Genomic DNA, 17,669 nt, shown 5'->3' with positions numbered 1-17,669 from the left:
CTTGTATAAGGTGAATTGAAAAATACTGAATCACTTGGTTAAATGGTCATAGTCTTACCAAACACATTTTAACTAAGCCAAACCCCAGGTAATGCTGCTGAGAGTCAAGAATGCAGGTTATACCTACGGGATGGGCGACTGTCTTGGAAAGCAGTGACTCAGAAAAGGATTCAGAGGTCACCATAGATAATTTCCCCAACATGAGCTCTCAGTGCAATGCTGTGGCTAAAAGCGCTACTGTCATCCTTGGTTGCATAAAAAGCAGATCATCAAGTAGAAGTAGAGAAGTCCCTCTGCCCATAGGCTCCGAACAGCAATGCCCACAAGCCAGTGGACTACTGCACAGGGAAGTGAGATCTGGCTGAGAACCTGCCTGCGCAGGCAGCAACTCCGGATACTGTGCCAATCTGGAGAGAAAGGGGCCCCCACACCCACAGAGACTGGCATCTGTAAGAGTGGCCAGCCAAGCAGACACACTCCTGGGCCTAGTGAGACTAAGTGGTGCTGAGGCCTTGTGCTGTCCTTTAACAGGGGCACATTGCACTCCACGAGTGCCGACAGCTTAAGTGAGACACTTGGGAAAAGAAAGTAGTTGCAAACTTCTGTAGATACAAGGGCTGAAAAACAGTGGAAGCTAGAGCTGGACAGGAGGGGACAAGAAATCAGCATTCTTGTCCCACCTCTTCAAGAGCTGGAGCCAGGTGGCTCCTGAGTCAGTCAGGGAGTAGGGCTTTAGAATATAAGATCGGTCATACTGGGTCAGACCAAGGGTCCATCTAGCCTAGTATCCTGTCTGCTGACAGTGCCCAATGCCAGGAGCCCCAGAGGGAATCAATAGAACAGGTAATCAAGTGATCCATTCCTCTGTCGCTCATTCCCAGCTTCTGGCAAACAGAGGCTAGGGACACCATCCCTGCCCTTCATGGCTAATAGCCATTGATGGACCTATCCCCTGTGAACTTATCTAGTTTTGAACCCTGTTATAGTCTTGGCCTTCACAATATCCTCTGGCAAAGAGTTCCACAGGTTGACTATGCGTTGTGTGAAGAAATGCTTCCTTTTGTTTTAAACCTGCTGCCTATTCATTTCATTTGGTGACCCCTAGTTCTTGTATTATGAGGAGTAAATAACACTTCATTATTTACTTTCTCCACACCAGTCATGATTCTATAGACCTCAATCATATCCCCCCTTAGTCATCTCTTTTCCAAGCTGAAAAGTCCCAATCTTATTAATCTCTCCTCATAGGGAAGCCATTCCATACCCCTAATCATTTTTGTTGCCCTTTTCTGAACCTTTTCCAATTCCAATATATCTTTTTTGAGATGGGATGACCACATCTGAATGCAGTATTCAAGATGTGGGCGTACCATGGATTTATATAGAGGCAATATGATATTTTCTGTCTTATTATCTATCCCTTTCTTAATGATTCCCAACATTCTGTGTGCTTTTTTGACTGCCGCTGCACATTATGTGGATGTTTTCAGAGAACTATTCACAATGACTCCAAGATCCCTTTCTTGAGTGGTAACAGCTAATTTAGACGTATAGTTAGGATTATGTTTTCCAATGTGCATTACTTTGCATTTATCAACACTGAATTTCATCTGCCATTCTGCTGCCCAGACACCCAGTTTTGAGAAATCCTTTTGTAGCTCTTCACAGTCTGCCTGGGACTTATCTATCTTGAGTAGTTTTGTATCATCTGCAAATTTTGCCACCTCACTGTTCACCCCTTTTTCCAGATCATTTATGAATATGTTGACTAGGACTGGGCCCGATACAGACCCCTTGAGGACACCACTTTTACCTCTCTCCATTCTGAAAACTGACCGGTTTTTCTACCCTTTGTTTCCTATCTTTTAACCAGTTAGCAATCTATGAGAGAACCTTCCCTCTTATCCCATGACAGCTTTCTTTGCTTAAGAGCCTTTGGTGAGGGACCTTGTCAAAGGCTTTCTGAAAATCTAAATACATTATATACACTGGATCGCCCTTGTCCACGTGCTTGTTGACGCCCTCAAAGAATTCTAGTAGACTGGTGAGGCATGATTTCCCTTTACAAAAAACTATGTTGACTCTTCCCCAACAAATTATGTTCATCTATGTGTCTGACAATTTTGTTCTTTACTATAGTTTCAACCAGTTTCCCCCATACTGAAGTCAGGCTTACCGGCCTGTAATTGCCGGGATCGCCTCTGGAGCCCTTTTTAAAAATTGGCATCACAGTAGCTATCTTCCAGTCATTTGGTACAGAAGCTGATTTAAATGATGGGTTACAGACTACAGTTAGTAGTTTTGTAATTTCATATTTGAGTTCCTTTAGAACTCTTGGGTGAATCCCATCTGGTCCTGGTGATTTATTACTGTTTAGTTTATCAATTTGTTCCACAATCTCCCTTAATGACACCTCAATCTGGGACAGTTCCTCAGCTTTGTCACCTAAAAAGAATGGCTCAGATTTGGGAATCTCCCTCACATCCTCAGCCTTGAAGACCAATGCAAAGAATTAATTTAATTTCTCCACAATGGTCTTATTGTCCTTGAGTGCTCCTTTAGCACCTTGATTGTCCAGTGGCTCTACTGGTTGTTTAGCAGGCTTCCTGCTTCTGATGTACTTTAAAAAAATTTTGCTGTTACTTTTTGAGTCTTTGGCTAGCTGTTCCTCAAATTCTTTGTTTGGCCTTCCTAATTGTATTTTTACACTTCATTTGCCAGTGTTTATGCTCCTTTTATGTTCCTCACTAGAATTTAACGTCCACTTTTTAAAGGATGCCTTTTTGCCTCTCACTGCTTCTTTTACTTGCTGTTTAGCCATGGGGGCTCTTTTTTGGTTCTCTTACTATGTCTTTTAATTTGGGGGATACATTTAAATTGAGCCTCTATTATGGTGTCTTTAAAAAGTTTCCATGCAGTTGCAGGGATTTCACTTTTGATGCTGTACCTTTTAATTTCTGTCACACTAATTTCCTCATTTTTGTGTAGTCCCCCTTTCTGAAATTCAATGCTACAGTGTTGGGCTGCTGTGGTGTTTTCCCTGCCGCAGGGATGTTAAATTTAATTATATTATGGTCACTATTACCAAGCGGTCCAGCTTATATTCACCTCTTGGACCAGATCCTGTGCTCCACTTGGGACTAAATCAAGAATTGCCTCTCCTCTTGTGGGTTCCAGGACCAGCTGCTCCAAGAAGCAGTCATTTAAGGTGTCAAGAAACCTTATCTCTGCATCCCATCCTGAGGCAACATGTACCCAGTCAATAGGAGGGATAGTTGAAATCCCCCATTATTATTGAGTTTTTTTATTTTAATAGCCTCTCTAATCTCTCTGAGCATTTCACAGTCACTATCACCATTCCGGTCAGGTGGTTAGTAATATACCCCTACTGCTTATTCTGATTACTAGAGCATGGAATTACTATTCATAGAGATTCCACGGTACAGTTTGGTTCATTTAAGATTTTTACTTCATTTGATTCTACACTTTCTTTCACATATAGTGCCCCTCCCCCACCAGCACGACCTGTTCCGTCCTTCTGATATATTTTGTACCCTGGTATTACTGTGTCCCATTGATTATCCTCATTCCACCAAGTTTCTGTGATGCCTTCCTCATTTAATGCGAGGCACTCTAGTTCACCCATCTTATTATTTAGACTTCTAGCATTGGTATATAAGCACTTAAAAAACTTGTCACTTTTTAGATGTCTGACATTACATGATGTAATTGAATGGGACTTTTTTTCATTTGACTGTTTCTCATCAGATCCTACTTGTATTTTATCATCTTCCATCCTCTCCTCCTTACTAGGACATAGAGAATCTTCATTAATAGATCCTCCCCTAAGGGATGTCTCTGTCCGAACCACGTGCTGCTCCACACCTCTTGGCTCTCCCCAAAGCCCTTAGTTTAAAAACTGCTCAATGACTTTTTTAATGTTAAGTGACAGCAATCTGGTTCCATTTTGGTTTAGGTGGAGCCCATCCTTCCTGTATAGGCTCCCCTTTCCCAAAAGTTTCCCCAGTTCCTAATAAATCTAAACCCCTCTTCCCTACACCATCATCTCATCCATGCATTGAGACTCTGCAGTTCTGCCTGTCTAACTGGCCCTGCACGTGGAATTGGAAGCATTTCAGAAAATGCTACCATGGAGATCCTGGACTTCAATCTCTTCCCTAGCAGCCTAAATTTGGCCTCCAGGACCCCTCCTATCCTTCCCTTTGTCATTGGTACCTACATGTACCACGACCACTGGCTCCTCTCCAGCACTACACGTAAGTCTGTCTAGATGTCTCGAGAGATCCACAACCTTCGCACCAGGCAGGCAAGTCACCATGCGGTTCTCCCGATCATCGCAAACCCAGCTATCTATGTTTCTAATGATCGAATGGCCCATTGATAATACCCGTCTCTTCCTAATAACTGGAGTTCCCTCCTCTGGAGAGGTATCCTCAGTGCGAGAGGATAACACAACATCATCTGGAAGGAGAGTCCCAACTATGAGATCATTTCCCTCTGCTCCAGTTGGATGTTCTCCTTCCCTGAGACTTTCATCCTCCTCAACAGCACAGAAGCTGTCAGACCGGGGGTGGGACGTTCTACTGTGTCCCAGAAAGTCTCATCTATGTAGCTCTCTGTCTCCCTTAGCTCCTCCAGCTCAGCCACTCTGGTCTCCAAAGGCCAGGAGCTCCTTGCACCGAACGCACACGTATGCCACCCGCCCATAGGGCAGGTAATCATACATGCTGCATTGGGTGCAATAAACTGGGTAGCCCCCACTGTGTTGCTAGACTTCTGCCTGCATTCTCTTTTCTTCACTCCTGAAGCTCGTTCCTTTGTTCTTTTGTTTTTAATCGAGGGTGGGGCGGGGGTTTGGCTTTAAGTTTAAAGAATGTTAAGTGTATCTAGCCCCCCCAAACTCCTTCGCAAAACTCCCGTTAGCCGCTCCTGTTCGCTAGCTCCTCTGGTCACTTAGGAGCGGGCTTTTTAAGGCCCTGGTCTTCCTGAAGGTGGGGAACAGGAACAGCACCCAGCCCAGACCCCCTCTGATCTCTTCTGTGGTCTTCCACATGATGACACCATATTCCGTGTCCCTGCAGAGCACATCAGGGCCCACCTGCACTCTGTTCTCCTCCTTCCCATGTGGCTTCTATGATGGGCATGCCTGAAGTCTGGGCTACCCCTGTCCACTCACCTGTTCCCTGCCACATCCAGCACATGCAGCTCCGTGGTGTTGGCAAGTTCGGGAGGCAGAAGCGCCAGGCGGTTGTCACGCAGGGACAGCACATTCAGACTGGCACAGCCCCCAATCTCAGAGGGAAGTGCTGTCAGCCGGTTCCGGTCCACATTCAAATTGGTCAGCTTTGTCAGCTTCCCCAGGGATTTTGGCAAGGCCTGGGTCGGGGATGGAGAGAGACAGCACAGAAGCCATGATGCCAAAGGCTTCACTACAATGGGACTCGCAACCCCAAAGCAAAATAAAGGGGAAAGAACATAAGAACGGCTACACTGGGTCAGACCAATGGTCCATCTAGCCCAGTACCCTGTCTTCACACATTGGCCAATGGCAGGAGCTTCAGAGGGAATGAACAGAACAGGTAACCATCAAGTGATCCATCCCCTGTTATCCAGTCCCAGCTTCTGGCAAACAGAAGCTAGGGACACTTCAAAGCATGGTTTTGCATGCCTGCCCATCCTGGCTAGCCAAGAGGTTTAGCTCTCTGTCACCTCATGACAGGGGGAGGAATAGCAACACCTACATCCCTCAGCAACTCAGAACTGCTGGTGAAAATCACCACCTCCCTCTGAATCACAGCCACAATCGCTGCCTCTCCCATCATGGGGCACTGTGGGGAGCAGGGCAGGAGCACTGGCTCTGGGGGGAGCTCCCATCTACTCCAGCCCCAGCCTCTTCCAGCAGGGGGCACTGTAGGGAGAGGGGCAGGAGCAGTGGCTGTGAGGGGAGCTCCCATCTACTGTTACACTGGATAGGGGGGAAAAAAAACAGAATGCATATAAACTCCTTCCTAGTTGAGGGCAGTCATTTGGTGCTGGCCCTGGCCGAGCCAGGACACTGAGCTAGAAGGACTCGGGCTGAGCCCAGGGGATTCTTCAGCCAACTCATGAGATGACATCAGCTTCATCCAGGGGTCTCCCGAGGATGGATTGTGGTTTCGCATCACCAGAGGGCAGCACAGCAGGTGCAGCTCACTGAAGACTATGGCCCATGGTTGAGGTCAAGGGCCCTGAGCCCTTTGTGGTGCTGGATGAAACTCCCAGAGCTGCAGCCTGTGGGCAGAGCCCAAGGAGATGACAGACTGGCACGGAGCAGTCAGGGATTGAGCTAAACAACACAATAGGGACTGGCGTGACTGCCAGAACACATACTGTCAGCACATTCTCTGTCAGGATGAGCTCCGAGAGATTCTCACAGTCCCCAATCGACTCGGTCACCTCAGCCAGCCGATTTTGATCCACTTTTAGGATGGAGAGCTGTTTCAGCTGACCTGAGCACAGGGAGAGACAAACATGAGCTGCACCAGAGAGTGATATGGGCCCTGCCCACACTACTCAGCCAAATCATCCATCCCGTACCCTCCCAGCAGGGCTTAGCTCACTGCTACCATCCACGGGGTCACATGGTCCCTGCTCCTGTCCCACACTCTCCCATCCAGGGCTACCTCCCTTCCCCAAGGGGTAATACTGCACCCACGCAAACACGATGGCCCTCGCTCCAGCGCACTTACCAATCCCAGCAGGTATGCATTCCAACAGGTTCTGCGACAGCAGTAGGTCTGTCAGTGCCACCAGCCCGCTGATCTCATTGGGCAGCTGCTCCAGCTTGTTCTCAGACACATCCAGACAGACCAAGCGCCGAAGATTCCCCAGCTCCTGGGAGGGGAGAGGAGACACCACCTGGCTCAAGGGAGTGATGGAGTAGGGAGCACAGCAGTGAGGCAACACCCATGGAACAGGTACTCACCGGGGGCAGGGCCGAGAGCTGGTTTCGGTCTAGCCAGAGCTCCCGCAGATTCGGTAGTGCTCCCAGAGTGTCTGGCTGCGACAGAACAAGAAAGCAGAGTGTTAGCCCCTTCCCACAGGAGAGGACCTGCTATTCCCAAATCACCACAATCCAGCTATGACAGATGCTGCAGCTCTGCCGCCTTCTCAAGGCCATTCACCACAGACCGCTGGGGAAGTAAGCAAGCCAGGGTACCGTGACACGGAAGACCAGGTATTGGGGGGATCTCAGCTGACACATGCTACGGGTTTCTAGATTGGCCACGCTGGCTGCAAAAGTTCCCCAGGAGCAGGCTAGAAGGGGACAATTGAGATTGTTTGGTCCACAGACGGGTGAGAGGTGAGTGAGGGGTTCAGAGGCTTTCGCCTCAGAAGGAATAAATCTCCCTTCTCCTTCCTCCTTGTGGGACTGGGCAGAGATAACTTGATATTAACCAACCACCCTGCTACACCAACATTATCCACCACCAGCCAGCCACAGGGACATACACATTAGCTGGATGTCGCTGCTAAAATGATCAGCAGTGGAACGAATGAACAGCACTGACATTTTGAGAATAATAGTTAGGTTTTGGAGTTAACGCTCCACTGAGAAGCGGTTCATGCCTCAGAATTATTCTTGTAGGTCATCTGCAGGTTCTGGCAGAAAGAGCTGCACCACCTCACATGGCTCCCGCTTTAGGAGGTTTTCTTCACCAACAAGAGGTTAAGTTCTTGGAAAGCCAGATCTGGAGCAGCACTCTGTGGCACCTGTCTCTGCAGCTGTGGAAACTACAGAACACACCTGGATTCCTGCTCAGTCAAAGGCTGCAACAAATACGCAAGAGCAGCTGAGCCCAGGTTTCGCCCAGGCACTCTGTGTTGGTCTCCAGCATTCACGGGGTAGAAGGGCCTAGATGGAGGTTTCAGTGTCTGCAGCCCTCAGGGCCGTCATACTAAGATTGGGTATATATACCCCCTGGGGAATACCATGGGAAGTTGCTGGGGTCTCTCTCTAAGGGCAAAGCCAAACCAGAAAGGGGAAGGGCAGCAAGCCAGCCCAGCAGGGCTGAAGCAGATGACAAGGGGTGGTTGGGATGGGGACGCAAAGGTCAGAGGTAGCAACAGCAAGCGACAGAACTGGAGAGGCATAAATCCTCTGGCAGCTAGAGAGCAGGGGAGAGTCCCCCAGAGAAATGGGGATGGGATGTGAGGGGGAAGCAAGATGTGCAACAGGATGGAGGAAAACACCACTCAGCGCCAACACAGCAAGAGAACAGAATGCTGGGAACAGCTACTGGGCTGCAACAGACACACTGGAGTGACCAGCTGCTCCTTGTGATTTCAGATCCCATCCATCCATCCCCAAAGGGGACCGGGGCACTGTCCCAACCACCACCCACCTCCTCCCCTCCCACCTCCTCCCTCCCATCTGCTTCACCTACCAGCACTTCCAGGTCATTGCCACCAAGATCCAACTGCTCTAACTTGACGAGGAATGAGAGCGAACTGCAGACCATTGAGGGGAGGGAGAAAGAGAGAGAGATTAGCACCAGGGACCCCAGCTCCCCAGTCAACATCACTGTGAATCTCCCCTGCACCAGGAGACCAAAGAGTCAGTCTAGATAGCTCTTTCCATGGTGCCTCCAAGACAAGGGGCTCAGGCGAGTTGGGGCTCTGCCCACCTCCTATCAGAGTGGCCGAAGCCAACAAGGTCCTGTCTGCTCTGGGCTCAGTGACGTTGGGAGCCCCAGGGAAGAAGAGTTGCTGGCGTTTCCTCCTCCAACTCAAGCAGACCTGCTTTGAGCAGGGACATGTGAGCAGGTGAGTTCCACAGCCCAGGCCTGCTGCTAGTCTGTTATGCCATGGTGAAGCCCTGAGAACAGGACGATGGTGAGAACTGGGAAAAGCTCAAGGGAAAAATGACACACACTCCAGGGGCTGCAGGAGCTGAGTTACAGGAAAGAGGAGTGAGCAAGCACTTCTAGTTCCCTACCCTCAAGACTGGGAGCCCCACTGTCCCTGCAGAGGATGTGAGAGCACCCTGGGCACTGAGCTGCAGAAAAAGAGGCAAAGGGATGACAGCAGACAAGGTGTTCACTGGATATGGTCTTGTGAGAAGCCTGCCTGGGAGCCAGGTCTTGGCAGCAACCTTGGGGGCAAATTCCTAGGGCTGGGTGAAAGCAGGAGCTGAGCAGTGCCTGCATCCCTGGGGACTCGTCCTAGACCTTCCAGGAACCGCTGGTGTGTAGGTCTCCACTCCAGCAGCCCCACATCACTAGGCAAAACAGCAACTACTCCAAGTGAGATGGCGAACAGGTTCATCTGCATTGATTCCTGGCCCTACATCCCCATCCCATCCTCTGATTCTCAAAACATGGGTCACTATCACACGCCTTCAGATCAGAGATCTTCCTTCCTTTACACCTGCACAGCCTCCTTCCACCCAGCCCTCAGCAGCTCTTCTGCCCTTTCATTCTCTTCAGATGGGTTTCACTAGCTCAGTTTTCACCATCTGAGGAAGGAGACTCCTGTGCAGACAGCTGCTCTGCCCCCCAAGCCAACTTAAGAGTCTGGTTGCATGTACATGGTAAAGCCAAGAGATCACTGGTCGAAAGGGCAGGCTGCTAAAATATCAAAACAACAGGGGAAGAATGGTTCTCCTTCAGTAACTGACCATGGTTCTTCGAGATACTGCAGTCAACGTGGATCTCATGCACCTCATGCGTATGAGACCGGAATCTTTGGAATAGCAGCGTCTATCAGGGCTGCCCACACATGGGCTCTGCACCTCCTCGGGTTCCCAGGCGAGGGCATAAAGCAGCCATGACCCTCCTTAAGACTCCTCCCAGTTTGAATCCTGTGTTAGCGGAGGACTCCGAAAGCAGGGGTGAAGGGTCCGTCGGGGGTTCCACACCAATGAGAACATCTCAGAGAACCACACTTACTGCAGGGTAACCATTCTCTCTTCAAGCATGTCAGTGCAATCCCACTGTAGGTGACTGGCAAGACGCACCCCTTTCAAACAGTGGAATGAGACGCATCAGCTGCAAACAAACGGACTCCAGTTCTGCTCTCCTGAATTTGGCATCTGCTCTGGCAGCTAACTCCAATGCATAATGCTTGACAAAAATCAGTGGATTACACATCACTGCCTTGCAATCTCAGAACCTGGCACATTTCTGAAGCAGGCAGAGCTCTGGTGGAGTTAGCGTTAACATGCAGTGGAAGAGGCGTACCTGTCAGTTGGTGCTTAGCTATCCTTTGTGATGAGATAGCCTGGCCCTCGGAATGGTTGGCTACAACCAGGAATAAATGGGGAGATAGAAAACCAAACCATTCAGGCTCTGTAGTAACGTAAGGCTCTGAAAATGCCCGGCACATGCAATTTGGCTGCTGATTAAGAGTGGTGTCTCAGGAAGAAAGCAGGCAGGTTAAGTGAGTGAGCTGGAATTGTGAGACCACCCAGGGTGAGGTCTCAGCAGCACTTTGTCCCTATGATAGATTATGTAGGGAGGGTCAGCCATAAGCGTTTGAAGCGTGCACACTCTCCTGGCTGAAGTGATAGTGACGAGGAAGGCCATCTTGAGAAGGAGATGAACTAAGGAGAATTCTGAAAGGGGCTCAAAGGGTGTCTGCATGGCAGCGAGCCTCCCAGCTCGGGTAGACAGGCTCATGCTAGCAGGCTAAAAATAGCTCTGTGGCTGTTGTAGCTCAGGCGGCGATTCTGGCTAGCCACCCGACCTCAGGCCCACTCTGACCTCTCTGCGGAGCATGGGTGGCTAGCCAGAGTCTCCGCCAGAGCAGCTAATTTTAGCGCACTAGCTCGAGCCCCACAGCGCAAGTCTGTGTACCTGGGCTGGGAGCCTCGTCCCAGCTGGAACATAGATAGTCATGGGGTCTCCCCTTGAGGATCTCAAAAGGACAAGGGCCAGGTCCCAGGTAGGAACAGGTTCTTGTCCCACGGGCAAGTACATAACAGGGTATCAAAGTTCTTCAAGGCCGTCAGAAAAGAGAAAATGGAGCACAACTGTAAAGATGACAAACCACGATTGCTGAGAGGTGGACCTTAATGGAGGGTTCCAGATGCAGCAAGCCGTCGAGCATCAGCAGTATCAAAACCCACATCCCTGTTGAGCACATAACCCAAGAATCTCTCATTTTGAGGAGGACGTCCTGTCTTCCTCCTCTGTATTAGGATCCCCTGGACGTGTCTAAAGACGACCCTATCTGTACTACTTAACCATCTAACATCCAGGCCGTCAGATACAGGTCAGGATGGATTATCTCACTATGGTGCTGCGAGATCAGGTATGAGTAGCCTGGAAGCTAGACTGGCAGCTAACTGGACACCTGCAGCAAAAATGCCTGGGCCAGCATGGAGTTATGAGAACAACCGTGGCCTTTTCCCTTTTGATTTTAGAAGTCACCCCAAGGATCAGGGGAACCAGAAGAAAGGTATAAAAAAGAAGCCCTGGGTTCCACTGCCAAAGGAAGGTGCCTGGTATTGATCCTGGGCTCATGCCCTCTATGGGTAAAAGAAAAGTTCTGATACTTTGTGTTGTCCTTGGTGAACAACAGGTCTCTCACAGGAACCCCCCAACGATGCAGTATCGACTCTCTAATGGAGCTCTCCACTCATGACTGGTCACAGATTGTCTGCTCAAGAAGTTCACCAGGACATTACCTCCTGGGAGTCAGCAAAGAGCCACGGGGGTTATCTTATGTTAGTGGCACCATACCCAGCATTTGATGGCCTCCAGGCATGGGGGCAATGAATCGGTGCCTTCTTGCTTGTTTATGTAATGCCTCATAGAGGTGCTGTCTGTCAGGATCGTACTGTGGAGTTTTGGAAGACAGGTAGGAATGCCATGTAGACCAGCCTGACAGCTCTGCATTCCAGGCCCTTGTGAGTTCCATGTCTTCCAGGGACCAGATCACTTGCATTTGCAGGTGGTCCAGCTGGGCTCCCTGGCCTATCGCTGAGGCATCCATGATTTAAATCTTTGCTGGGAACAGGGATAAGAATGGTAACCCTCTTCCAGGGAGTAGACAGACCTGATCCAGGGCTGGAGGGGCCTTGAGTGAAGTCTGGCAAGCAGCGTCACGTATGTGCATGCTGGCCTAACAGCCAAAGACAAGTCCATATAATCATAGCAGGGTTTGATCTTTTCAGGCAGCTATACCCTCTCTGATCTGCAGTTGATCCCAGCTCCTAAGAGCTCGATCATCCACAATGGATAAAAGACTTTTTCATAGCTCACTGGACGCCCCAGCTGGGCAAACATGGAGAGAATGTAAGGTAGGCCTGTTGCAGTCTCCTGCTGGGACCTACCTCTGATTAGCCAGTCATGGATGTCTTGTCTTTCAGGTGTTCCGCTACCACTGCTAGGTACTTTGTGAAGACTCATGGTGCTGTGGAGAGTCCAAAAGGCAGAACCTTGCTGTGGTCGTGATTTGGCCCCACTGTAAGCCTCGGGTACCTCCTGTGGGCCAGGTGATGACTATGTGGACATACACATCCTACAAGCAGAGAGACACGAGCCAGCTCTGAGCCTGCAGAGATGGAACGATGGAGGCAATCACTACCATCCTGAATCTGAGATGGCGAGTGTACCTGTCCAGTCTTCTCAGACCTAGGACAGGACAAAGACCCCCTTTTTCTTTGGGATAAGGAAATATCAGGAGTAGAAGCCTCTTCCCCTGTGGTACTGAGGCTCCTAGACAAAACAACAAGGCCACTTCTTTTAATAATAGGTTCTCATCCCTGAAGAAGGATGGGGAATGGGTAAGTAGCGTGTAAGGTATGGAAACTATCGGGGCAAGACAGCTTCGGAAGGCAGCAAGAAGGCTTTGGATCACCTCCAGTGTGGCTCTCAGCACTCCCATCAAACCTGCTGCCTCTGATGGTGTGGGGCGGGTGGCGGATCCAGAGGACAGCCATCTCCTAGGATGTCAAAATCTTTTCCAAGATGGGTATGCACGTTGCCAGCCCTGAGAATATGATGTCCTTTGACTCCCCTGGAGCTGATTCTTACAGGGTTTCTGGTAGGGACCCAGAGTGCAAATCCCTAAGGACCTTAATGTAGCCCTAAGTCTTTCAGGAACCACAGAGCTCCATTTTCCTCAAAGGGCAAGCCCTCGAAGGGGACTTCCATCTTTTTGGGTATCTTGGACACCAACAGCCACAACAGCGTGACAGCCGTGGCCACTAACAGCATGGCTGTGTCAGAGGTGTCATGGCTGCCTCCAGTGACATCTGATTGACGCTCTGGCCTTTTAACTCCCCTGCAGGAGGACAGGGAGATCTTCGACAGGACGGGAGCAACCCTCTCCAACGTGAGGCAGTTGCATTTTTTGCGAACAAGGCCTGGTAGTTCACCACCTGGAGCATAAGTGAGGAGTATGCTTTGCTCCCAAACAAGTCTAACTTCTTTGGGTCTTTGTGCTTTAGAGTGCCTTCCAAAGACGTGGATTTCCCCTGGACTGCAGACACGACTAAGGATCCCAGGTCTGGGTGGGTGTAAAAGTGTTCAAAGCCCTTTGGGGGCACCTGGTATTTTTTCTTCGCCTATTTAAAGGAGGAGGGGAGAGGGGCCAGGGCTTGCGAAGTCCCTTAGCTGGCTCCAGTATGCCCGTACAGATAGGGAGGGCAATTCTAGTCAAAGTAGTCAAGCTGAGAATATCAAACAGCTTGTGGGACTTCTCATGTAAGACTGTTGTTTTGATGTTCAGAGTCTCTGCTATGTGGGTCAGGAGATTCTAGAAGGCTTTGAAGTGGCCAGCCACCAGGGTAGAAGCTGGTGTCACTGCCTCATCACATGATGAAGACAACTCCTCGGGCAGAGATGGGAGTCACTGGTGTTAAACTTCTGCTATCTCCAGCTCATGGCTGCTGATAGCAGGCTCTGGTGTTGGAGGTCTGGCCAACATCGCTCCCTGACAGCGAGATCTCATCTCCCTGGAAGTGTGAGAAGGGGTCTCCTCCAGGATACACGCGATGACAGTTCCCAGTGAGGCCAAGGTGACTTGCCATAGGGATACTTGCATCTGATGAAGTGGGCATTCACCCACGAAAGCTTATGCTCCAATACTTCTGTTAGTCTTAAAGGTGCCACAGGACCCTCTGTGGCCTTGTCTGGGTTGCCTGGCTCACTGCCACTCCTGTCTCACTTGCAGTGGAGCTCCTGGCAGGGGACCTCCAGTAGTGTCCTTGGGCTTATTCTCTAAAGCCAAAGAAAAGGCACCCCTGCTTAACAGTGGGGAGAAGAGTAAACTGAAATGGGCTAAGAGAAGTAACCCTCTTTGAACGGTGTGGCTGCACGGTGGGGTGACCTCTGCATCAGGTCCAGTGCAGACACTGAATAGGAGGGGACATCAGGGCCTTTGCCAGGACCCATCTCAGGCCCATCATTGGTTCAGTTGTGGGCCCCGATATTGCAATCGTCTGATGTTCCCAGCTCAGCAGAGGATTTAGAAGCTCCGTCCTTGGAGGAGTGATGTTTCACGCTCCTTGTGGGATGACCCCACATATCGTATGAAGCTGCATTTATGCTCTGTGGGGTATTCTCTCCTGGCAGCACCCTTCTGTGACTTGGACACAGGTGCCAACTCTATCGTTGAAGCTGTTGGCACCAAGGGCATCAGTGTTGAAGGTGGAAGTGCCAGTGTTGACAGCATCCTCTTCATTGGCTCTTTTGCTGCCGATTCCAGGGCGTGGGGCCTGCCTGAGAAGTGCTGGCCAACGCTCTGCTCCACTCTGGTGGTTGTCATTTCCTCTGGGTCTGAAGTGACCTGCACTGTTGCACAGGAAGTGCATCCCTGGCTTTGCAGGTCCTGCAGGAAAAGTACCAGAGCAACGAGCACCTGCCCAGGATATAGCTCTGCCCCAGACAGAAGAGGCAACAGCTGTGTCCATCAATGAGATGGGGGATGAGTCTGACATAGGATGGGCAGGTTTTGAACCCTGATGGATTAGAGTCTAAAGCACCTTGCCCCGCATTACAGGTAGGTCCCTTTCTTCTTTAATAGAACATCCCAATTAAAGAAAGCAAGGATTTCCTTCACCAAGCCAGTCCTGAAAGAGACTAGTTTGAAGATCAGGAGAACAGTGATTCAGACACTCGCTCCCCCAGGCAGTAAGAAGGAACCGAGGGAGAGTTGTGGCTGCTGCCCCTCATCCTTTCACAGAGGAGAACAGGAGGCACAGGACACATATGCAGCCCTAGAGGCACTGCTACTCAAAAGACTCATCTCACAGGGATGCAGCACACACTCATTCCCACAGTGGGATTCACACAAACATATACTTGAAAAAGAATGGAGGGATACATGGGGGTGGGCATTTGGATTGACTGGCAGGCAGATACTGAGGTTGAGCAACCATGGATTAGGGACAAGAGTCAGCAGCGGGCTTCCTGACAGGAGGTCTATGTTCAGCCATATCAGCCAGCACCTGTGCTCCATCTCCTCCTCTGATGAAGCAATTTACTGCTTGCAGGGAAGTCACAACCCACCCCCTCCTCCAAATCCTTACAGCAACTCTTGGTGACTCAACTTCTCTCCTTTAAGGCTGGCTTCTTACCCCCCACCTGCCCGAGAAGGCCAGTATTCTACTGAAGCCCAACACCCCCACGCCCGTGAGAGCTGCTGGACCAGGACAGGCATGTAAAAAAGCAAAGGTGCCAGAAAAAGGGAAAAACAATGAGGAGTACTTGTGGCACCTTAGAGACTAACACATTTATTTGGGCATAATGTGTTAATCTCTAAGGTGCCACAAATACTTCTTGTTGTTTTTGCTGATACAGACTAACACGGCTACCCCTCTGAAAGAAAAAGGGAACAAATACGCCACATTCCCCAGTTCCCTTGCTCTACTTTATCATACACTGCAAATCCTCACCTACATCCCCATAAACACCCTCATCCCTTGCCCTCCAAAACCACCTCCTGCTAACTCTAACCCACAAATGAGGGAAGTTCTCAGCAGTTCCACCAGGGACCTCAGAGCAGCAGCCCCCCAATTCCACTGCCTCCTCCAGTGTGACCATGAGCTCAGCTAAACAGATTCCAAATGTCTCTCCCTACCTTTATGCCTTGAACAAACCCCTTCTCCTCATCCCACCCCAATAATTCAGCGAAAGAGAGAGCTTGTTCATTCGAAGCCCTGCAGGCCCCGTAGCCAGGGTGCTGAGCTCTGCACTGCAGATGGTCAGCCCCTGGGGCTCCCCTAGGCGAGCAGCCAGGAAGGTCCCACAGTCACCCGACAGGACACTCACGTGGGGAGGGACTTGAGCAGGTTCTCACGCAGCTCCAGAGTCACCAGATTTGCCAAACTGCAAGAGAAAAGGGAGCGAGGAAGCCAGAGTCACTGGGAGGGGGAGTGGGGGAGGGGGGACCCTTCAGGGACAAACTCGGATGCTCAGACCCTCCCTCAGGGCAGTCCTTCATATACATGGCTGCACGGTGTACACCAGTAGCAGAGGTGGGCTGGGGTTGAAATAAAGATGTCCTAAAATTATCAGGGCCGATGGAGACTTACTATCAAAACACCATGGAGGTTGCTGTTCCCAGTCCAGGGGACAGGAGAGAGATGGCATCAGCCTATGGAGCAGCTGGCATCCCAGAGATCAAACCCCCCACACAAGGTGGTGCCCTGCCCTGGAGGAAGGAAGCTCATGCCCCCTCTGAGAGGGCCCTGAGGGTTCTGCCTAAGCACTCCGAGCTCATCATGCTGAGAGTCTCACTGAACTGACTGCAGCTACTTTCAGGGGAGCAAGGGGTGGATGTGCGCTAGAGAGGAAGATGGTCTTGTGGGACTCAGGAGGCCTGGGTTCAAACCTTGCCTCCAGCAGAGACTCCCTGTGGGCAAGTCCTTTCCCCTCTCGGGCCGCAGTTGCCATCTGGGATACGGGAACAATGATCCTAACTCAGCTGCTGGACTGTGTGGGGGATAAGTTCATTAATGTTCCTAGGGCCACAAGGAGTTCAGATAAATAGATCTTTCCCCCATGGTCCAGGCACCTTCCACGATGGTGGAGGTGCTCTCCTCCTGCCCACCCCTCCCCTGCATTCCCCACACAACTAGCAAGAAGCATAAGTGCACTCACTTCCCGATATCACTGGGGAGGCTCTGCAGGGATACATCATTCAGGGCCAGGTGGCCCAGGCTCCGCAGCTGGGTGAAGCCCTCAGGAAGCCTATGGAGGAAACAGACTCGTAGGCCTGGAAGGGACCTTGGTAGGTCATCTAGTCCAGTCCCCTGTACTCATGGCAAGACTAAGCATTATATAGACCATCCCTGACAGGAAGTGACAAAACCAGCACCATTACAGTTGTGAACAAACAACTCCAAGTCCCCTCTGCCTCATCCCTGAAAAGCTAATCCCCATCCCTGCAAACCTTTACATAGGGAGAGGAACTCACTGCGGCCCTACCCATTCCAAACAAAGGACAATACCTACTGCCCAGATGCATTATGGAGGAATCACACACATTGGAGGCAGTTCTGATCCTGTCTGGCAAATCCTATGCTCACGTACCAGCACCACAAGGAGGCAGCAGAGAGCTAACTCTGATTTAAAGGGGCACACAGTCTGCAGAGGCCTTGGTGCCCACAAAGTACAAATTGGGTAGGGCAGGAGAAAAGGGAGTCTCCGTCTCCAAGG

General features: G+C 50.4%; 1 protein-coding gene across 1 annotated transcript in view; it reads right to left on the bottom strand.

Annotated features, from left to right (window-relative positions):
* SCRIB (scribble planar cell polarity protein) overlaps positions 1-17,669 on the bottom strand; it is a 166,724-nt gene that overhangs the window by 147,145 nt on the left and 1,910 nt on the right. The window contains exons 3-9 of the mRNA XM_026657694.2: positions 17,112-17,201; positions 16,281-16,337; positions 8,448-8,511; positions 6,986-7,060; positions 6,750-6,894; positions 6,391-6,509; positions 5,198-5,397 (exon numbers count right to left, since the gene is read on the bottom strand). Coding sequence (XP_026513479.1) covers positions 5,198-5,397; positions 6,391-6,509; positions 6,750-6,894; positions 6,986-7,060; positions 8,448-8,511; positions 16,281-16,337; positions 17,112-17,201 — 750 coding nt within the window. The remainder of the gene's footprint in view (positions 1-5,197; positions 5,398-6,390; positions 6,510-6,749; positions 6,895-6,985; positions 7,061-8,447; positions 8,512-16,280; positions 16,338-17,111; positions 17,202-17,669) is intronic.

This window comes from Terrapene carolina, unplaced genomic scaffold, assembly GCF_002925995.2.
Source record: "Terrapene carolina triunguis isolate 2854851 unplaced genomic scaffold, T_m_triunguis-2.0 Scaffold268, whole genome shotgun sequence".
Classification (NCBI taxonomy): domain Eukaryota; kingdom Metazoa; phylum Chordata; order Testudines; family Emydidae; genus Terrapene; species Terrapene triunguis.
The sequence above is the reverse complement of the archived record's forward strand: the minus strand, read 5'-3'. Positions and strand labels throughout refer to the sequence as shown.